This window comes from Peromyscus maniculatus, chromosome 12, assembly GCF_049852395.1.
Source record: "Peromyscus maniculatus bairdii isolate BWxNUB_F1_BW_parent chromosome 12, HU_Pman_BW_mat_3.1, whole genome shotgun sequence".
NCBI lineage: Eukaryota > Metazoa > Chordata > Mammalia > Rodentia > Cricetidae > Peromyscus > Peromyscus maniculatus.
In genome coordinates, this window is record NC_134863.1 from 8433165 (window position 1) to 8456634 (window position 23470).

General features: G+C 45.1%; 1 protein-coding gene across 8 annotated transcripts in view; it reads right to left on the minus strand.

The window, feature by feature from the left end:
- Nucleotides 1–23470, minus strand: part of Vps8 (VPS8 subunit of CORVET complex) — a 252801-nt gene that overhangs the window by 128615 nt on the left and 100716 nt on the right. For all 8 annotated transcript variants that reach the window (XM_076548542.1, XM_076548544.1, XM_076548543.1 and 5 more), the window contains 6 exons: nucleotides 22382–22604; nucleotides 17491–17580; nucleotides 12598–12649; nucleotides 7701–7743; nucleotides 5472–5544; nucleotides 4680–4799 (listed from right to left, as the gene is read on the minus strand). In XM_076548542.1, coding sequence (XP_076404657.1) covers nucleotides 4680–4799; nucleotides 5472–5544; nucleotides 7701–7743; nucleotides 12598–12649; nucleotides 17491–17580; nucleotides 22382–22604 — 601 coding nt within the window. The remainder of the gene's footprint in view (nucleotides 1–4679; nucleotides 4800–5471; nucleotides 5545–7700; nucleotides 7744–12597; nucleotides 12650–17490; nucleotides 17581–22381; nucleotides 22605–23470) is intronic.

A 23470-nucleotide genomic window follows, 5' to 3' on the forward strand; every position in this document is an offset into this window, starting at 1 on the left:
CTTTATGCTGAAGGATAAAACACTAGAGAACCTGGAATCTTCAACACACAGGGCTGTCCTTTAGCAGAAGGAATGCAAGACCTGTTATCTGCCCAGAAAGCTGGAAGCAGGCATGAGTTCTAGCCTGGTGACCTTTGCGCTATCTCTGTGGCTGGAGACCACACCAGACCCTCCCCCAGACCATTATCATAAACTTGTTTTTCTCTGTCAATCCATTAGAACCTATTTTGGTAGGAAATTTTTAAGTAATCGTTATTTGCTAACTTTAGAAGGAAACAAATTACTAAATTCCTCCCCATCTCTGTACTCAGTGTACAGAACTTGCCTTTACAGAAGGGGCCCACGCACTTTACAAAGAATTTCAACGTAGCCATGTCCCACCTCATTTACCTTACTTTGCTCCTCGAGGAGATTTACGTATCATTTGTGGTACACATGGGCTTGAGTTAATTATCACGGTTCTGTTGGAAGCTCCGCTTCAGCCCCTCCCCCCCCTAACCCTGCCCCTCAGAAAGACCACCAAACAGCAGCTCCTCCCCCGGAGCTCCGTAAGGCAGTGCTGACAGGGTATTTAAGCTCCGGTCCATAGACCTGCCCCGTGATTTCCCTCCGGCTCCTAGATCACCTGGGAGTGCTTTGCTCAGATTAAACCAGGTCTTATTAATTCAGCTTGATTTGGCTTACTGCATCCGCGGAGAAACCTAATACCAGGGATTCAAAATACTTATCACCAAATTATGTTGTACTTAAATATGCCTAAAATAAACCACTTGGGGTCAGATTCTTGAAGTTTGAACCAACACCAGCTACTGAACTGTGTTGACTCAAACTGCCTTCTTGCCTCCCTCTGACCATCTCTCTGCAGGCCTGTGGAAGTCACAGAGACCCATGAAGGGCTGGGCAACCTGGAACCAAAGCCTTAGGACAGACGGGTGTGACGCCACAGGCTTAGTCACCATTCAGACTAGTACTTGGAAATAACTGAAATGCCATTTACTGTCATAAAAAATAATTTTCATGATTTCTACAATTAAGAAAGAGGGTTTTCAGGGGTAAGCATTTTAAAAAATAATCATGGTCTACAGCTGTGCAATTCACAATAGTCAGGAAATGGAACCAGCTCTGATGCCCATCAACAGATGAATAGATAGAGAAAATGTGAACCATACACACAATTTTATACAGTCATAAAGAAAAATGAAATTATGAAATCTGCAGGAAAATGAAAGTAATTGGAAATCATTACGTGAAGGAAATAAGCCAGACTCACAAAGATAAATAATTCATGCTTTCTTCCACATGCAGAACCTAGTTTTACAGTGTGTGTGCATCTGCGTGTGTGTGTGTGTGTGTGTGTGCGCATCTGCGTGTGTGTGTGTGTGTGTGTGTGTGTGTGTGTGTGCGTGTGTGTGTGTGTTTATAAATACATGTTTGTGGGACATGGAACTAGAAACAGGGTCATGGGGAGGTCGAAGAGACCATCAGGAAGTAGGACACAGAAAGGTGACAGGACACAAGTAAGGGGACTTACTGGATAAGAGAAGAGAACCAGCTGAGAGGAGGACCACGGGAGAGAGGAACAACAGATCAAAACAAAGTATAATGATGCATGTATGAAGATGCCATGAGGAAACCAAAACTTAGTATTAGAACCTAAAAATTAATTTTAAAACGTATTCTAATAACAAAAATAAAGAAAAATAAAGTGTAAAAATAAAGAAAAATAATGATGATAAAGCTTCCAAAAGGCCAAAATTTTTAAGCCTAATTACCAGGATGAGTTTCCATATCCTCCAAACAGTGCCAAGCACAGCACTTAGAAATTTTATATTATTGCCTAATGTGTTCTGAATGTAATATGCATCAAACACCCTGGGTTCTGGGTGGCAGCATGTAACAGCAGCATGTCACACAAGCACTAAGTCCATGCAGGACTACACACACAGGGACAGAACTGAGTCACACCCAGGCACACTGAGCAGGAGTGAGAAAAAACCCTGGAGCATCTCCTGCTGTTTGCACTTAGCACCTCTGGTTCTGAGGAACGTTAACTAACATAGAAATGATGGCTGCTATATTCTTGACCAAGAAAATTGACTTCATGTTGTCCCCGTGGAGTCTTAAAAAGATTGGCATAGCATGAGCTTTCAAGACTGTCAGCTCTATTCAAGCCAGAGAACTTCTAGTCTTGAAGTGGACCGTGAATTTTCTCCAACTTCTCGTTCCTCTGATTGGCATACCCTTCCCCTTCCTATTTCTGCGTGGCACATGCCAGGCACTTCGCAAACAAAACAGCTTTCATCTGCCCTCTCTCGGGCCTCCTGGCTGCTGCACCTGGTCCCCCACTACTTCTCCCCCCCCCTCACCTGGTTCAGGGTCATGTCTACTATGGACTCTCCCAGATGTCCCTGCCTCTGACTATGTCTCCCTTTTATCCAAAATAAACTTTTTCCTCCACTATTAAAAAAGAGAGAAAGAAAACAAACAAAACAAAAACAGCCATTGAATTATCAAGCTAATTGTTTACACAGAAAAATAAAATATGACAACACAGGAATGCTCATTAATCTGGAAAGTTCAACCAGAAGATATTTCTATACACAAATATGTCCCTGCCTGAAGACAAGAGAATGGGTAAGAAAATATCTTAGTTCTATCTTCTGACATTAGAACATGAATACACACACACACACACACACACACACACACACACCAATCTCTCTCTCTCTCTCTCTCTCTCTCTCTCTCTCTCTCTCTCTCTCTCTCTCTCTCTCTCTCTCTCTCTCTCCCACCCTCACCCCAGGCTGCTAAAGTGAGATGTCACTGAAGATACAAAGGGTACCATTTGCTATAAAAATATTATTCAACTACTGAACTGATTTATATCAAAAGGCATGGAGAATTAACAGGTGGTCTATAAACAGTAAGAAACGAAAGAGAATTTCCATAGGCATTTTCCTCTCTGCAGTATCCATTCAGTGCTTTGAAACACACACTCAGTTTGTTTCTATGAATCTAACAAGATGGTGACAAAGAGTGTAAATGCTATGATACACATAGTGACATCCTCTGGTAGCAGCAGCTGCCAAAACGGCACACAACTGCTGGAGTAGCTCTCCACAAAGAAATGTGGATCTAAAACTCAAGTTCAAAGTTGTCTGGCAATTTGGACATAAAAAAATGAAAGATTAATATGAGGTTCTGGATGATAATGGTGGCAAGGTCAACAAACAGTCTATGTAAAAGGCCGGCTGGTAAACATGCCGTGCATTGTAGGCTACAGGTGGTCTCCGTCACATAGTCTTTCCTTCTTTTTACAACCTAGTAACACGTTCTTAACTTATACAGGTTTGGGGTTAAATGGGGCTGGACTTAGTCCTCAGACAACTGTTTGCTGAGCCCTGCTCTATCTCCTCACAGACGTCCCCCAAATAAAATAACGGAAAATAAACAAATAAATACAAATACATAAATAAATAGAATCACTCTCAATACATGTTTAAAGGCAAAATTAAAATGAGAGCAGCTATCAGTGCCTTCAAATGTCATGGAAATGGATGGCGAATGTCTCCTGGCCTGATCATCCCTGACTTCCTGTTAGTTCTCTTCCCTTCCTCCATATGCAATTAAAGTTAAAACTACTGTTTGTGGAGTTAAATGATCAAATTTAACCAACCCAAACTATGAAGCAATGATCCTTTCATTAGCTTCTTAGTAATTCAATCAGTTATACTGCTGTAACTTATAAAGTGATGTGTGCACACAGAGAGACAGGCATCATCTGACAGTTACTGTTGACACTAGGATGCACATTTTCTCCAAATACTGTGTCTGTAAGTGTTTTACATATTTGTGAACCTGATAACTTCACTAACATCATAATATAAGCACTTTCCATCTTACCGAAAGCTAAACAAAACAAAAAAGAACAATAAAATACTATTTAACTGGGAAGAGTCAGTACATTTTATATTATTATCCCCCTAGATGATTATGTTAAACAGAAAACCCAGCTTATCTGAATCACCTCTAATTAAACACTTAGGAAGACACTTTTCCAGTAGGGGCTCTCCACAGTCCACTCAACTGCAGTTAAGTCTACCGCGCTCATCACATCTCCCTCAGAGCCTCACCCACACCGTGGACACCAGCATCACACTGTGTGGAATCAGAGGTCGCACCACCTAGCCAAAAGCTTTTTAAAAAACAAAAATGTTGGGCTGGAGAGATGGCTCAGCAGTTAAGAGCTCTGACTGCTCTTCCACAGGACCGGGGTTCAATTCCCAGCACCCATATGGCCGATTACAACTGTCTCGAACTCCAGTTCCAAGGGATCTGACACCCTCACACAGACATGTGTGCAGGCAAAATACCAATGCACATAAAATACAAATAAATAAATTATGAAAAAAGTGCTCTGCTTTTTATTTATAGCACTTTACAAATAGAAAACCACAAAAATGTTCGTTTTTGTCTCTGATGAGAGACAACAGCAAGAGAAGGAGGGAGCTGTAGGCAGAGTTGAGGGCCCAACAGTCTGAAGCGTTTCCACTCCTGACTCCTGACTCCCCGGCTAGAGCAGTACTAGGTGGGGTTCTTTTCCTAATTCACACACATGTATGCACACAAATGATCTCTGGGTCATTCGAAGATCCCTTAAGAATCACAGGGCCCCTTACCAGTGCCAATACATTCAGAAATTCTCTTGTGTCAAAATGTAGCAAAGTCCGAACATAAGGATAGACTTCTTCCTCGGAGGATGCTTCTACGGAATGCAGACGAATCAGAAACTCAAACACCTGCAAGTTAAAAGCAACTGTCAAGTCTTTTCTATCACCTTACATCTCACTGGAGCGAGGATTCCCATGGGGAGAAAACAAGGGCAGGCTGAACCGTCCCTTTAAACTGCCACCATGTCACACGGTGTCTCTTTTAAATCCTCTCTTAACCAAAGCGTTAAAGTTGGTGACACTGTAGATTCTTGTCCTCAGAGTGGAGTTGCTGAGCGATGTGTAACGTCCAGCAGCAGCTTGCCTTCAGTCATCACACTGGCTAGCTCTATGTCAACCCGACACAAGCTACAGCCAACTGAGAAAAATGCTTCAAGTGTCGGCAAGCCTTTAGGACATTTTCTTAATTATTTATTGACATGGGAGGGTTCGGTCCATTGTGTGGTCCCCCTGGGCTGGTGGTCCTGGGTTCTAAGAGAAAGCAGGCTGAGCAAGCCATGAGGAGTAAGCCAGTGAGCAGCACCCTCCATGGCCCCTGCCTCCATCAGCTCGCGCCGCCAGGTTCCCGCCCTGTGTGAGTTCCTGTGCTGACTCCTCAGTGATGGAGTGTGCTGTGTAAGCCAAATAAACCCTCTCCTCTCTTAGCTGCTTTTGTTGATGTGCTAATCACAAGAGAAACCGTAACTGAGACAGCCATCTTAAGGGGGTCGGCAGCTAAAACGCTGTGAAAATTATACTCACCTGGTTTTTAACCAAGGGAACAAGGTCTTCGGGGATGTCACCGAGGGGGTAGGCACGACCTGCCAGGCAACAGCTAGAAAACAAGGAGAGATCTGAAGCCTTGAAAAGGGATAACTTCACGTGAGCAATCGTTTCAACCCTAAGTTCCGTAGTGACGCTGACTCAGCTTTTGTCGGGTCAGGTTCAAAACCAGGTCGCTGCTAAGGACAACGCGGTGCACACTCCAGGAAGGGAGTGTCAAAAAAGACGGTAAGAAGGCCGGAGTGACTGGTGCAGAAGGGAAGCGGACACAGAAGCTGCCGTCAAGGGGAGGTTTACTGTAACTAGAGTTCCTCAAGGCCGTGCGTGATGGGGCCTCAAGGTGGAAAGAGAACATTAGACAGAAACAATACAATATGGAGAGCTGAACACGATGGGCCTTAAAGGGAAGGAGCGGTTTCCCTCAAATCCTAGAGATGCCTTGCATGAAGAATGAAAGAGAGTGAAGCGGGAGGGGGCAGAGAGGGGGAGGAGGGAGAAGAAGAGGAAGAGCTACCACAAGCAGGATGGGGCGGGGAGGCCAGAGGAAGCTCTACAGACAGACAGACAGCTTCCTCTTTGGCTGTCCTCATCACTGGTCCTTGAGGACCAAGCCCCAGAGCAACGGCAAGTTCTGACTTGCTACAATCTTTTAAGAGTGTGAGAAGTTGGACCTTATTTGAGTCAGCCTGGCATAGGGGACCTGCAGAGGAGCATGGTGGAGCCAAGCACCACAAACTGAGAGGTGTCACGTCCTGGCACTGCCTCTGAACTCTCCATTCCAGGGAGAGCTGGAGGGAGGTCTGCATGACTCAGACGGTGGGGTCACGTCTCAGGGTGCAGGCTCACATTTTAACAAAGACTTCTGAATATTTTCACCAGAAAGCTTCCAGAGAGAACTGTATTAACACTTGACTTAAATGTCACATTATAGCCCATAAATATACATCATTTTTATGGTTTCAGTGTTAGTTCAATAAAGATGATAGTTCAGAAAACATTGGTGATGGGGGCAGCCCCTTGTATCCTGTGCCTGAGCAGAGGCCTCCATTCCTGCGCACTCAGGAGGTGGGAGCCATAGGCCATCCAGTTCTTAATTGATACAAGCCTCTGTGTGTTTACTTGGGATCAAGCGGCTGCAGGATGCGGGAAGGAGAGATTCCTCCCGACCACAGGACTGGGCAGGACACAGGAAAACTTCAGCTACACTACATCAAACACCTCAGACTTGGCATCTAGAAAGAACCTAGTGTTACCATTCAACTATAGTTTGCCTGTTAGAGGCCTGATACTCTCCAAGACTTTTAAACCAGAGGTTTCACGATAGTGGGTAAAACTTGGTGATGAGCCATGGTGATGAGCACTGGAGAGATGCTCGCCTTTTAGGGAAAGTCTGCATCTGAGAAAGAACTTACCCTGTAGCTTCACCTCTGAATCAGAGTTGCTTTTAAAAAAGTAACTAATGATATGAATTATTTATGAACATCTCAATTAATTAATTCTTCTGGGGTGGGGTAGGAACAAACTTTACACCTCTAGGAATCCGTCATCAATTTTTAATAATAGGAACAACTTGGTACCAGATATTCTAGGGTTTAAAATATGATACTAGAGTGCTAGGTAACTGTTGCTATGTTCTTACTGGTGAATCAAGGTAAGAAGTGTGAAATTGGTCTCAACGTCTACTCCAATGCTACGGGAACTAAAATGATGCTCTGAGGGGATCAGCCACTTCTCCACCTCCCTGCCAAGCGGCTCCATGGCCAGTTCTACCAGGACTGAGCCTCATACTCTACTAGGATGAACGCTGTTCTATGAGTAAAGACGTAAACAGTACAGTTTTACCTCTGCCACTAATGTCTCTGTGACTTAAACAAATCTCTTGCCTTTCCATGTAAAACAGGGGTAACACACATCACCCAGACTTTCTGGTAGTAAAAGGAGAATATACTATACATCAGGTATATACAATACTCTCAACTGGCAACAGAGAATTCTTTGCTAAGGGGATGATGCTGGGCACCATAGCCTGTGTGCCTGGTCCTCTAGACCTATCAGGAATAACACAAAATGACTTTGGATATTGCCAGACATGGAACCTGCTCTACATTAAATAGCTTTGAAAGAATGAAAAACACTACACAGACAGGATACTGTTACCACTTCAAACACAGGGAGCCAGGGGACACAGACACATCAGAAACCTCTCACCTGATGTACACCAGGAGCTTGTTACCCATAACAACTTGCTCATCTGAAACAGAAAGAAAAGCACTTGGCAGTTGGCTCTCCAATCTTTTCAGAACTGTAACATTGATGTGGGGAAAAACTCTCAAAGTTGGCTTTAAGATGAGGTAAATATATTTCCAAATAACATAAAATTGAGATGATAAATTACTGTCATGTGTTAAATTTCCCATTAGATTGTATTTGTCGACACATGTAGAGCTAAATAGATGCTTACGAATTCTTGCTGACAGCCTGGGATCAGGGAAGGGGAGAAAAGCTGGTGCACTGTACATCATGGCCAGTTACCACTGAGATATAGTTACGGTGTGTTCTCATTGGTCACATGAACACCCACCACCCACAGCGTACAGGGCTCAGGAGGCCATGTTTCCAAATGTTTATAAAGTAGTAAACCTTGACTAAACAGCCTGTCCTAAACTGTGTTAAGAGATTCCGTTATTTGGTAAGACTTTTAGAGCACCAAAAAGATAACTGGATGAGTTTTTAGCTGGGGGGTGGGGGGGGAAGGTAGCAAAAGATGGAACACCATCAATCGGATAAAGTGATTGAGAACACTATGGCGTGAAGACTGAAGGAAACTGGTATTGGTAAAGAAGAACTGGAACTTCTGGTTTTATAACATGAATCCTAGACATAATTCAAGTAAGAAAATATCTTTATCAGTAATCTTCACAAATATGGAAGTCTGTAATGTTCCTACAAATAAAACTTCTCAAAACTACATGAGGGGCTGGAGAGATGGCTCAGCAGTTAAGAGCACTGGCTGCTCTTCCAGAAGTCCTGAGTTCAATTCCCAGCAATCACATGGTGGCTCACAACCATCTGTAATGAGATCTGGCACATAATAAATAAATAAATTTAAAAAAAAAAACCTACATGAATAGCTATCTTTTGCTTTAATTAAAGGTGGTATTTGATCCTCCTCAACTAGTATGACACATGACAGCAATCACCTCACTGATGCACCAAGTTCAGGTTCACTGACTGATGGTACATGTTTTTAGTGCATGTGTGCATGCATCCATGAGTGCATGTGGGCAGGTTAGAAGAAAACTTTGGGAGTTGGAATCAGTTCTCTCCTTCCACCGTGTGGGTCTGGGGCTTGAATTCAGCCTTGGCAGCAAGAGCCTTTACTCACTGAGTCGTCCTGCTGGCAGCAGGTTGTGTAAATACTTTAGTTGTTAGAAATCTCAGCAAGAGTATATCTAGCTCGGAGAATATTCCTAGAGAGCTGAATTTACTCATTAGCCTGCCCCTCTCCACCACCCCATTCCCAGGAGCTCCTTTGGAGTGAGTGGGAAATCGTGATCTATCCTCTATGCAACCAGCATAGTGTCTGACACGCAAGCAGGGGATTGGTGGATGTGCAGAGCCTGCAAACAAGATCGAGATCTGCTCTCCACTGCTCAAGTCTTCCCACTGTGTTTCTGGTGTAAAAACTCAACAACTCCATTTAGATTTTTCAGTGCTATATTCCCTATTCATTTATGGTAGATACATGTGTGAAAACCAACTTTCAAGCCTATTTCAATGATACCAGGTTTGGGCTGTAATTAGATATAACAGATCAAGACTGAACAAAATGACTCCGGCCTCCATCACTGTAAACAAGCAAAAAACCCTGCAAGCCTGCACTTAATACACAAAGTAACTGTGCAGGTTTACTAAAGAGGAAGTAGATGTTAATAACCTGAGGGCACCCAGAGTCCTTTTCTCCTGAGGCCTTTCCCTTAGGGTAAGCACACCGTGACCTGCACACCTGACGCAATACTCAGAAAGACTCGAATTTCTCTGGCCTAAGTGACAGACAAAGATGCCGAGAACGAGGGCTATGGATGCAGCTTGGTGGCAGAGCACAGTCTTCAGGGGGCTCTACGTTCAATGCACAGTGCCAACCTGGCAGCTCACTTAAGACTCATTCTTAGTAAAACTGCCCAACAAAATGGAGGAGTAAATACTCCAAGGGGAAGAGAGCAGAATCCAGACTCTCCACATACCTGCCCTCACCCAGACTCAGCACCCTTCCGTGAGAAGAGCACTGCTCTTAGGGGTTCGTGAAAACACTCGTTGCTACCCTTGAATACTCAGCTGCCTGAGGTACTGCTGTCACTGAGGACAAAGAAGGCCTTTTCGAAAGGATGATGTGGAGGATGAATCTGCAGGGGTTTAAAGAGTCCCCCATGTTCCTGGAATCTCAGCCAACACTGAACACACGAGAGCTGCACACATTTCCAGGGAGACCAGAGACAGCCCTACTCACCACTGGAGGCTGACCCTGAAGCTCGGCCCATGAAGGCCAAAGGAAAACTCTCACCTGCCAGAGAACTGAAAATCCTAGACGAAAGGAAACAAGCAGTCTCCCTGACCTCTATTAGTGGGAGCGGCGTGGCCTGATATTCTTGGGTGCAGTCAGTCTTAGGGCTAGGACCTTCCATTGAGGACAGCTGCCATGAGGTCCTCACAAGTCCCAGAAAAAGTCAGCACCACACCGCTGGATTTCCAGAACTGAGGACTCGGGAAGAATCAAGACAACTATTTAAACAAACAACTATTTAAACAAACACAGGAAAGCAGAAAACAGTCTCCCATAAAACACACCATCTGCCATGACTGGGTCTGGATGCTGTGGCTCTGAGGAAAAAGTGGCGACCTGGATTGTGAGTGGCATTTCCAGAAGGAAAGGAGATGAAGACAATATCATGAGAGAGCGGAATGTGCTGCAGAGGAGCCGAGAGCAGAGACAACCAGAAAATCGTCATCCTAGTCCTGGGATGTCTCGGATGAACCGGGAAGAGGGCCATGCACCACAGGGCCATGCCAACGCCTAGGCTACACTGAGCGCTTCATCAGAGGTATGAAGTCCTTATCTGTGCTCGCTGCCCACTATCTACCAGTTTGTTAACTAGAAAAACCTTACAACAGACAGACAAAAGTCATGTGAGATTCCTGGTCAAAGATGCTGGGGGGAAAGTATCCAGATAAAGATCAGCAGGTCCTGACTGTCTTAGATAGGGTTTCTACACCATGATCACAGCAACTCCTATCAAGGAAAACATTTCATTGAGGTGGCAGCCAACTGTTCAGAGGTTCAGTCCATTATCATCATGGTGGAACATGGTGGCACACAGGCAGACATGGTGCTGGAGAAGGAGCTGAGAGTCCTGTATCTTGAGCAGGCAACAGGAAGTGGCCTAAGACACTGGGCATGTCTTGAGCATATAAGACCTCAAAGTCCTTCCTCCAACAAGGCCACAGGTACTCCAACAAAGCCACACCTCCTAACAGTGCCATTCCCTTTGGGAGCCATTTTCTTTCAAACTACCACACTGACTCTGTCACTTTACAAGTGGCCCTGAACTGTCCCACTGGCTAGAGAGTGTAGGTCCTGCACAGACTTAATGAAAGCAGCCACAAGAGAGGGCTGAGAGGTTCATAGGTACCGCTATCCTGTACAGTTACTGATGGCAAATAATAGGAATGACCCACAGAAGGAGCCGAGGAGCTCCAGCAAAAGACCACAGTTTTTACACTTCATTTTAAACAAAACGAAGCTTTTGTTCACAGTTCAGTTGCTGCAGTTTTATCTCTGGGTGGCCTGAGCAGAAGCTGGTATGCCCCTGATGGAGCAAAGTGTAAGCAAAGTCCTTCTTAGGTCTGTCTTCCCAGTTTCCCAGGTACAAATGCTTCGGAATTCTAAGGCTTGCACTGTGTAACTTAGCAATTTTCATACACATTAACTTCCACATGAAGTCAAAACCTTCGAAGGTAGTAAGATGCAGCTCACAAACTTTGGAAAAGCAATAAAAAATTAATTTATATTGTTGCTTCAGTTCAGCTAAAAGGCAATTAGGCGAGTCTGGCAGGAATCTACTTTCCCATTTGACCTAAAGTAATTTTGGTATATAATGCCACCAGTTTATTTACCATGAACAAAAGACATTCTGATAACAAATAGTTATTAAGCCTTTAGGGATTACTTCACAAAAGGAGCTAGGTTATATTAAATTTGAAAAGTTAAATATCATCATAGTTATAAGCAATTTGAGGAGGTCCCATCAAACTGCCATTCATCCAAATGATAAACATTTCCTGAATATTAGCTATAAAAACTGAAAAACTGAGGCATGAGACAGAACAAAGAAATAGCGGGAAGGATCTCCGTACCAGTTTCCAATAAAACAATGACAGAAGACAGGCAGGACATTCGAGACTTGAACAAAACCATAAACCAATACCAGAACATTCCACTAAACAGAATACTTTCAATATGTTCCCAGTGTATTTGAAACACTCTCTAAAACAGACCAGATACTAAGCCATGAAATAAATCTCACTAGAGTTTAAAAGGCATATATATAATAACATGCGTTTTCTAATGAAATAAGAAATCCGCATCAGAAGAAAATGGGGGAGGGACTAGCCATACGGTTCCGTGGGAGAAGCGCCCGCCCGCTGTATAAGCATGGGAGCCTGAGTCTGGATCCCCAGCACCACAGAGAAGCCAGGTGCGGCCATGCACACCATAACCTCAGCACTGCCAGGCAAGCCCCAGAACTGGCTCGCCACATCCGACAACCCCAGGTTGGGGAGAAAGCCTGTCTCCAGAAATAAGGTGGGGGAGGGCCGGCCAACAGGCAGGGGTGAAAGCATGTATGCACGCAGCACGCAGCACGCAGGCTGTGTGAGCCTGGTGGCCTGAGTGTGACCCAAGTGGAGAGGAAGGGGAGAACCAGAGGACCCTAAGTGCTGGCCTCTGCCCTCCACCTGTGCACTGTAGAGCATGTGTGCCCCCCCCCCCACTTCAAACACATCAATCACAATGTAACAGAAATCTTTTTGAAAGAGAAAAAAGTCATACCTGTAAGAGTTTTTCCTGCATTCAGGGGAGGGGCAATAACTTTGAAAAGTTTCTAAATTCAAACAGAAAAAGCATCATTGTTTCAAAGCATAATATTTTTAAAGATAATCAAGAACATTTATTAACCCTTTCTTTGATGGAGTGAGTTACTTTCTGTTAGGCTTAAATACAGAATCACCCAGGAAATGTTGGAGCCACGCCCTCATTTAATAAATGCCAGCTACAGGAAGGTCTTGGTCGAGGTTGTGATTTCTGGTATAAAAAGCATCTTAGGCTCTGAAAGAGCTTTATTATTCAAAGACGAGTCATCAAATAAAGGAACAGCATCACACCAAAGCGGTAAAGACGACTTTGCACTGGAAACATCTCAACGGCTGCAGCCCCAGGGAAAAACTCATTACCTCCATCACCTCACATGTACAGACCCTAGGGAAAAGCTCATTACCTACGTCATCTCACATGTACAGACCACAGGGAAAAGCTCATTACCTACATCATCTCACGTGTACAGACCCCAGGGAAAAGCACTACCTACATCACCTCGCACGTACAAACCAAAAGAGAGCATTGTCAGGGTCTTCCAGAGGAATTCTTATCTGGTTTTGGAGATAAGGTCTTACTCTGTAGCTTAGGATGGCCTATAACTCATAGCAATCCTCCTGTCTCAGCTTTAAGTACAGGGATTCTAGGTATGAGTCACCATGTCCAACATTCCTGACTGGAAAGAAACTAACTTCTTAAAAAAGGCTTTTATGAATATTTATTATTTGAGATACACAAAGTAGGTCCCTTAAAGTTATTTATATTACCCCCTCATCCCCTAGGATAATGACTAAAAGCCCTTAGGGAACTGCCCTGCCGGCTCTGGATACTCAACTGCTTAACAGTTCAACTGCTTCATGCCCCTGCCGCACCCACACTGTAACCAAATACAAGACTATTTACCACCATTAAGGCAGTTTCACAAGCTGTGTTTACAATTTATTTTAATCCGCCTTACTCTGTTTTTTCATTGAAAATAAAATTTAATACAATATATACAATAAAACTATATATGTGTGTGTGTATATATATATATATATATATATACATACATACATACATACATACATACATATATTCTGATCACAGTTTCCCTTCCCCAAACTCCTCTGAGATGCTCTCCTCCGCCCCACCTTCTTTTTCTCTCTTTAGAAACAAACAAGAAAAAAAAAAAAAAAAAACGAACAGATTTTTTAAAAAGGTGGAAAAAAAGAAAAAACATGAGACACACACAAAATCAGAAACCATAATATACAAGCAAAGAGCCAGTAAGATTTTTTTAAATGCCCAAAGAAAGCAACATGAGACAATAAATCTCAAAAGCCCATCCATTGCTGGGCCTAGGGCCTGCCCTTACGTGTGGTTTGTGTATCCAGTGAGACACCACTGGACAGACTGTTAGCACTGAGAAGTGCAAACTCATCTGTCCATTAGCATCAGGAAGCACACACACACACACACACACAAAAGGAGCAGACACCTGCCGTCTTAGCTCATCCCAGCCACTCCGGAGGTGGAGACAGGAGAACCCCAGGATTAGAGGTTAGCCAATGTGGAGAGATGCTCACATTATTTAAAGGGACACAAGCAGAAAGCTCTCCTCTGGAAGCCCTAGCTCCGCCCCTTCCCTTTCAGGCCTTGGGTGTGTCAACCTTTACTTCTGTCTATTCTTAGAACTGCCCATTAGAGAGTGTCCACACACACTGGAGAGTCATCCTTTCTCCTCTCTGCACACTGCAGTCCCTTCTCCGCTGCCCCTTGATTCCCTGCCACCACTCAGACCTAAATTAGTAGAGGACTTTCCTCCCAATACAAGGCACTAGGGGGATTTCACAGTCTTTCATCCTGGAAAATGACGGGAGCCATAAGCCTAAGGGACCCTTGACACACATGCCGCCATATTTGGGCTTCTCTCCTCTTTTTCTAGATCTAGGCCTTGCTTAAGTCTTCATAGCACCAGAACCTCTTCTCACAAATACCAGAACCTCTTCTCAGAAACCAGGTGACCAAACTGCAGTAAGGCAGTTAGGCAGTTAGACAAGGGTAGATAGATAATCCTCATATCAACATTCCCTGCTGGCTGAACAACCCATGATTAAAGTCCCCTCCCTGCTTGCACCCCCCTTTGCCCCTGGCCTATAGATGCCTTAAGAGGAAAATAAAATTTTGGAGCTTGATCAGACATCCTGTCTTGCTCTCATTCTTTGTGTCTCTTGTCCCTCTCATTCGCTGGCCCTCCCTTTAGGTCCCCATTGAAGAAAGACCCTGCTGGCCGGGGCAGGAAAACCCAGAAATTTTCAAGATGCAAACTGTCTTTTAATGTAGACCTCTTCAGTACTAAAACAGCTAAGCCCTGCATACTGAAAAAAAAGGAACCTCTGGATGAACCTAATGCCTACTGTTTGCATCTCCAAACTGCTTAATAACAAATTCCAGGCTGCCCCTACCGAAACCCATTCAAGTTGGAAACTACACTGAACAAAAGAGAGGCAAGCTCAAGCCTTATGTCCCACCTGAAACATAGAGGTAGAAACATAAACCAGACTATAAACTGTTAGGGTCCTGCAGAAGCCCTGCAACAGACCACTATCCACGTATGCAATCAGCAAGTGTTTATTATTCCAGCATGCGGGGGCCATCCATCCTACACTGAGGCAAAATGATGACAAGCCCAAGAGAAGCTCTCGGGCTCCTTTAAGATTAGCTAAGGGGAGCTCCTAGGGCAGTCAGGTCATCTCAGATATGACTGTCTTAGCAAGTGGCAATCATATTAGTACATTCTAATTGGCTAGGGCTAGTCAGGTGCTGGTTAAGGCTATAGCTTTTCCCTTTTGGGGCTGGCCTGGATAAGTCCCGGGCTTTGTGCTTTGAGGCTAGCTGGCCTAGTACATGCTGACTGTGGGGGCTGGCTCAGTGGCCCAGGCTTGGTACATGCTATCTCCCTTGTCTCTGCTGTCAGAGGCACTGAAGACTGATTGTCCTTTGTTCATGGCTTCCTCAGAAACTGCCTGCTCAGTTCCAAGAAGCAGGAACAGAGGCCCAGTTCTTAACTGAGTTATTAGGATGGCTGTCATGATATTTGCTTGGCCTCTCATAAATAAACAAAAGCATATAAAATAAAATTGTCAAAAGCAACATAAAAACACAATAACCACTTTAATTTTTTAAATTAGTTTATTTCTATGTGTCTGTGTGGGAGTATGTGGGTGTACCACAGGATGTATGTGCCGGTCAAAAGACAACTTTTTAAATTAGTTTATTTCTATGTGTCTATGTGGGAGTATGTGGGTGTACCACAGGATGTATGTGCCGGTCAAAAGACAACTTGTGAGCATTGGTTCTCTGCTTCCAGCATGTAGGTTCCAGGGATCAAGGTCAGGTTGTCAAGGGCCTTTCCACACTGAGCCATCTCACCAACCCTACCTCGACAACCATTTTTATCAATGTGGAATAAATGCCTCAAATTAGAACTGGTTTTAAAGGAATTGTTTTGAGAAAAACTGGAAACTACATTAAGTCTTCCTACTGGTGGTCTAGAAGTGGCGTGAGAATGCTCCACATGTGAGGAAGGATGGAGCCTTGCTGAGGGGACAGCTGATACGGTTAAAGCAAAGAACAGATTCTCAGTATCGTCCAATTGGGGTTAGGAACTGACCAAGAGAAAAGAGTGTGACCAAAATTGGAGGTGGTGGGTGTGCTCCAACAAATGGCAACTGAACGAGCGACTACTGACTAAACAATACTCAAGTGAGTGTCTAGCTCCTGGGGTAACTTTGTCATGACTGCAACAAGCAGGGACTGAGAAGGCCACATGTGTCTGTAGCCACATCATCTGCAGTGACAAGATGGCTGCACCCATGAGGTCTCCTGGGAGACAGCATCATCACGAATGCTTTAACACTGGTACTCAGCATCCTGGGAGACAGCACCATCATGAATGCCTTAACACTGGTACTCAGCATCCTGGGAGACAGCACCATCACGAATGCCTTAACACTGGTACTCAGCAAGGCAGCACAGTAGAGTTCCCAGTGACTCCTGTCTCCTTTCAGGACCTACCCACAGAACATACTCACAAAACAGCACTGCCCAACAGCACTTCATTTGCTATCATAATCATAAAAATTTCTTAGACCTTCTGGAAAAGTTACATAAAATACACAGAACTTAAAGTTAAGAGTAGGCATTATTTCTGTCTACTGTTCCCTGATATTTAAATATTTACATATGCAACTAAAGACTACTGAGGCTAAAGGTGCAGCTCTGTGTTAGAGAATGCACAGAGGTCCTGAGTTCAATCATCAACAAAAAATTAAAAAAATAAATACCACCTCGAAGTCCTGAGGTAAGGGCCAGTGAGTGAATGGCTCAGTGCTGAAGGCACACTGGCAGCCCGAGTTTAACCCCCAGGACGCATGTGGCAGAAGAAAGAGAATACACACACACACACACACACACACACACACACACACACACACACGTCCTCAACATGCACTCACATGCCTATCCACACATAAACATACTAACATGCATGTACACACACAAAATAAACATAATAAAAAATCAATTTTAATTTTTTAGAGATGTGCATGGTGGCACACGCCTTTAATCCTGGCACTAGGGAGGCAGAGACAGGAGGATCTCTGTGAGTTCGAGGCCAGCCTGTTCTAAAGAGCGAGTTCCAGAACAGCTAGGGTGGTTACACAGAGAATCCTTGTCTTGAAAAACAAAACAAAACAAAATTAATGTTTTAAAAGAATGAATACAGTTCCAATAAACCAATATAAATTCTACAACTATAGAGTAGAGGCACATTAGAATATTAAATGCGTCGAGTTGTAAGTGTCTTACCTCCATTGGGCTAATGAACTCATTCATGCCTCTGTTGTAGACATAGATCATGGCATCATACAGACGATTCTCCCAACACATGAGAACCACCTGTAAAGGGAGAGTCTCCTGAGTCATATGACACCAACGATTTTCCTTCAAGCTCTGGGAATGAAGACCTTTCTCTTCCCTAAGCTTTCTTGCTCCTTCTTCTCGGGTGGAAACTGAGATTTAAATCCTCAAACCCAATGGAAGGGTGTTTTTGCAGGCTCAATTTTTAGTTCAAACAGTACAATAGCTACTTGAAAATAGCCCTCAACTTCTGAGTTTGTTTCTTTGTAACCCTCTCTTTTCAATATTCATTTTACTTTTAATCATTAAAACAGTCTTCAAAAATTCACAAAACACCTCTTTAGCACTAGAACAAAGCGATTCAGAAAAATGCAGCCTGGAGCTCTACCCTCCTAGAGCTTACACTCAGCTTGGACACCCATCGAAGAAGACAATAAAATGGTGTAAGTCATGATTCATCAAGAGGGATATATGAGAGGATCTGGAGGGAGGAAAGGGAGGGGGAAATGATATAATTATATTATAATCTCAAAAATAAAAGAAATAATGAAAAGACTTGTAGAAGACATCCAACTAAACACACGCGTGCACACACAATTGCTTACGATTACGATAAGCTTTCTAAAGGAGCCCGACTTCCTCTTCAGCATTCAAAGTCACTCAGAACAGCATGAGCTGGGACCTAAGGACACCCGGCACGTGAGTCAGAAGAAGAGAGATGACCATGAGGGGCTGAATGGGCAGAAGACAGTAAGGACGGAGACTACACGGGAAAGGATTGTGGCGTGGATGAAGGAGAGGAGACGGTGAGGGAAGAGAGCAGACGCCTAGCAGAGTGAGGTCCTTGTTTTCTGTTCCCATGAGGGCTGTGTCACATCATCCACTGTCAAAATGACTGGAGGAGAACGGCTTGGCAGAGACAAGGCCAAGTGGCCGGAGGCAGAAGTAGAAGAACAAGAGGTATTTGTAGGGTTTCCACCCTCTCTCTCCTTACTATGACGGACATGTCTTCCACCCTAACCTCCCCCTGCCCCATCCAGCTGCTTAAGATCTTCACCAAGATGTCTAGCAGCTATCACAAAAGAAATGGCAAGTAAGACTCCTGCCTCTGCCTCTGCCTCTCAGAGTCGGACTGCTTGTCTTCCAATCACCTTCAGTTGATCACTATTCACCCTGTCCACAAAACATCATCTTTACATACCCTCATTCCCTCACTCATACATCCTCATACCCAACTTAGTCTCCAAAACATCAGATCACACCGACCTTCTCCATCACACTGACCTCCTCCATCACACTGACCTTCTCCTCCTCCACCACACTGACCTTCTCCACCACATTGACCTTCTCCTTCTCCATCACACCGACCTTCTCCATCACACTGACCTTCTCCACCACATTGACCTTCTCCTTCTCCATCACATCAACCTTCTCCACCACATTGACCTTCTCCACCACATTGACCTTCTCCTTCTCCATCACACCGACCTTCTCCACCACATTGACCTTCTCCACCACATTGACCTCCTCCTTCTCTACCAAACCGACCTCCTCCACCACACTGACCTCCTCCACCACACTGACCTCCTCCACCACACTGACCTTCTCCATCACACTGACCTTCTCCACCACACTGACCTTCTCCATCACACTGACCTGCTCCACCACACTGACCTTCTCCACCACACTGACCTCCTCCATCACACTGACCTCCTCCACCACACTGACCTTCTCCACCACACTGACCTCCTCCACCACACTGACCTTCTCCTTCTCCACCACACTGACCTCCTCCACCACACTGACCTCCTCCACCACACTGACCTTCTCCACCACACTGACCTTCTCCTTCTCCACCACACTGACCTTCTCCACCACACTGACCTCCTCCACCACACTGACCTTCTCCTTCTCCATCACACTGACCTCCTCCTTCTCCATCACACTGACCTTCTCCACCACACTGACCTTCTCCTTCTCCATCACACTGACCTCCTCCATCACACTGACCTTCTCCACCACATTGACCTTCTCCACCACACTGACCTTCTCCACCACACTGACCTTCTCCACCACACTGACCTTCTCCACCACACTGACCTCCTCCACCACACTGACCTCCTCCACCACACTGACCTCCTCCACCACACTGACCTTCTCCACCACACTGACCTCCTCCACCACACTGACCTTCTCCACCACATTGACCTCCTCCATCACACTGACCTTCTCCACCACACTGACCTCCTCCACCACACTGACCTCCTCCACCACACTGACCTTCTCCACCACATTGACCTCCTCCATCACACTGACCTCCACTGACCTCCTCCACCACACTGACCTTCTCCACCACACTGACCTTCTCCATCACACTGACCTCCTCCACCACACTGACCTTCTCCATCACACTGACCTTCTCCACCACACTGACCTTCTCCACCACACTGACCTCCTCCACCACACTGACCTTCTCCATCACACTGACCTCCTCCATCACACTGACCTCCATCACACTGACCTCCTCCACCACACTGACCTCCTCCATCACACTGGCCTCCTCCATCACACTGACCTCCTCCATCACACTGACCTTCTCCACCACACTGACCTCCTCCACCACACTGACCTCCTCCATCACACTGACCTTCTCCACCACACTGACCTCCTCCACCACACTGACCTTCTCCACCACACTGACCTCCATCATCTACCATCCCTGGCAGCACAGTGATTCTGCTAAATAGTCTAATATTTCTGTACAGCTCTTAGAACACAGTGAACACATTTTTCCTTTCCTGTGAGCTCTGCTTCTAATCATCGGGCTCCAGATCTGCTTGCCTCTTTCCTGCCATTTTAACACACAAGGCAGTCTCTTCTCCCCTTTACAGTGGTTTTTAACCTAAAATGAACTTCTCATCCAAAATACATGCACCACTGATTTCTTCTCTCTGCATCTGAACGCCTTTTTTTTTTCCTTTGAAAGGGAGTCTCATGGATCCCAGACTGGCTGTAGTCCGTCTTACTCTGTACTTTGAACCTCTAATCCTCCACAACCCCAAATCCTGGGATAACAGACATGCACCACCACCCTCAGTTTTGTGATACCTTCTGTCCGTCAGAAAGATTCTCTGTAGTCAGGCAGCCTCGGGTAGCCTATCTCTACTACATCGGCCTTTTGATTTGTAATCTAACACTTGTTTTCAAATTTTATCTTTCTGCTTCCTGCCAAACTTCTCTCCTTAAATCTAAGCTTTATGAAGAGGCATTGACACCAGGAAGGCTTCAGCATCCTCAGAGCCTGACTCGAAACAAGCACTATGGATGGAGTTGACAAATGCTGCAGATCAAAGACACTAAAAGAAGGATTTAAACATTATTCAGGGCCTGGAGAGACAGCTCTGTCGGTACAGTGCTTGTCACCCACACTTAGGGACCTGAGTTTAGTCCTCAGCATCCATGAAAAGGGCCAGGTGTGATGGCGTACACATAATCCCAGCACGGGGGAAGTGAGGACAGGAGGAGCCCTGGAGCTCTGGCCAGCGGCCCTAGCTTAACCGGAGAGCTCAGGTCCCAGTGACAGGCCCAAACAGAAGTGGGTACTTCCTAAGGAACAGCACCCAAGACTGAGCTCTGGCCTCCACATCCAAAGATGCACACCAGCAAACAAGCATGGAGAGTGTGTGTGTGTGTGTGTGTGTGTGTGTGTGTGTGTGTGTGTATGAGAGAGAGAGAGAGAGAGAGAGAGAGAGAGAGAGAGAGAGAGAGAGAAAGAGAGATCATAGCATATTTACATTGTATTTAGAAAAAGCTAAAAATACTGGGAAGGGATAAAAATTTCTCCTAGATATGACAGTCATCTATGGGCAAAGTGATAGGTTCTCAAAGCACTGGGCTGTCGGCAGACCATACCGTCTACACCAAATCACCCACATACCAAAAAGGCATGTGCACAGAGAACCCTGCTTTACCTCAAATGCTCACATTAGGAAAAGAATAATGGTGTTTCCAAGCTCTCTTTCTGTGGGATCTGAACCTTTAGAAGGGCCTGGTCCTCCTGAGACATCTGAAAGCCACTCAGATCTTAGCTGGAGAAGCTTGGACACTCATTATGAGGACTAATGAGAATTAAAGAATTAAACTGTGAAATGCTTGAAGCCACAAAACCGACCCTCACCATCAATCCCAGGCTGCCGACTTGGTCTAAAAATCCCTGTCAATTCCTCTCACACCATCCTCTCATTTCAAAACTCAATTCTGCTTCATGCACTAGCTAATTTTTAAATGGCATCGTTCTCTTAAATGTAAGAAAGGTCTTTATTTTATTTTATTTATTTATTTATTTATTTTGGTTTTTCGAGACAGGGTTTCTCTTGTGTAGCTTTGCGCCTTTCCTGGAGCTCACTTGGTAGCCCAGGCTGGCCTCGAACTCAGAGATCCGCCTGCCTCCGCCTCCCGAGTGCTGGGATTAAAGGCGTGCGCCACCAACGCCCGGCAAGAAAGGTCTTTATTAATGAGAAGGTATATCCATGGTTGGAAACAACCTGCCAGATGAAAGCTACGTTAGTGAGTAAACTGAGTGAGAGTCGGGCAAGAAGCCTTTCCTGGGTGATTTAAAGATGAACGGCCAGGAGCTCTGAAAAACGGCCAAGGATTACAAGACACACTCTCTGGCTTGGGGGCATTTATTACCTCATTTCTACTTATGTAAAGTCCTAAGAAGTGTATCAACAAGCTCACTAACTAGGGTCTGTGGTGGGCAGGGAGCGGCCTTCTTGGTCAGGTAAGTATGGTCAGGGAAGGAACAGTGCTTGCTCAAGGAGGCAGACTGTCAACTCACCTGCTGAATGTCTAGGCTGGTGATGTCCATGTGTACAATGAGGGCTTCCACATTTTCCATCAGCTTTTTGTCTTGGAAATGAACAATCAAGTCTTTCATGACCTGGGGTGTAATCCCCACCAATTTGTCACTTAAAATGTAGGGCTCGAGGCACTCCAAGAACACTCCTTTTGCAACTGAGTTTTCACTTAATTTGTCATACATTTGGCTAAATAAAAGATCCCTACAGCAGAAAGGAAAAAAATAGTTAGCTTTAGGAACATTCCAAATACCCATCAAACTTAGTCTAAGTATGTCACATCTTTTCCAGACTTCAATTCACACCAGTTTAATAGAGGCATTAACAATGTTTGCACTGAACTTTGCAAACCTTTCCAACAATTCTTTCCAGCATAAGAGATGCTGGCAGACAGCGTGGTGCATTCCAGTAATCCTACCACCCAGAAAGCTGAAGCAGAGTGATTACCAGTTCAAGGCCATCTTGGACTAAAAACAAAACTGCCTCAAAGCAAACAGAGACAGCAAAATGATTCCGTGCACAAGGGGGGGCTTGCCGCTAAGCCTGGAAACCTGGATTTGATCTCAGGTCCCACAGGGTAGAAGGAGAGAGAGAAACGATTCTGTAAGTTTTTCTCTCACCTACACACTCAGGCTGTGGCATGTTCTCCTCGCCAAAACAAACACATAAATAAGTATAAAACCAACGAAGCTGACGGCGTTCAGCGGCTCGCTGAAAAGCACGCTGCTCTCTGGCCTACATCCGGTGTTCAAGTCTTAGGGCGACTGCCTCTCACAGCAGTGACGGCGACAGGAGCGGACCGGTAAGAGGGAAGACACGACAGAGACCCGACAGAGTGGACGAACTACCCAGGGACCCTGCACCCTTCTCCCACTTCCGACACCTAAACACTCCTAGTGAGCTGCCGAGGGGCTTCCTCTGTCTAATCCTTCACGTCTCCAGGGAAACCACAAGCTCAGCGAACACTTCTGTGCGAAGGGCAGCGGCGGACAGTGCCGATAAGACTCAGGCAAAAGCACTCGGCGGAGCGAGGATCAGAAAGCAAGAAGAACCAGACTCAGTAACTCCGA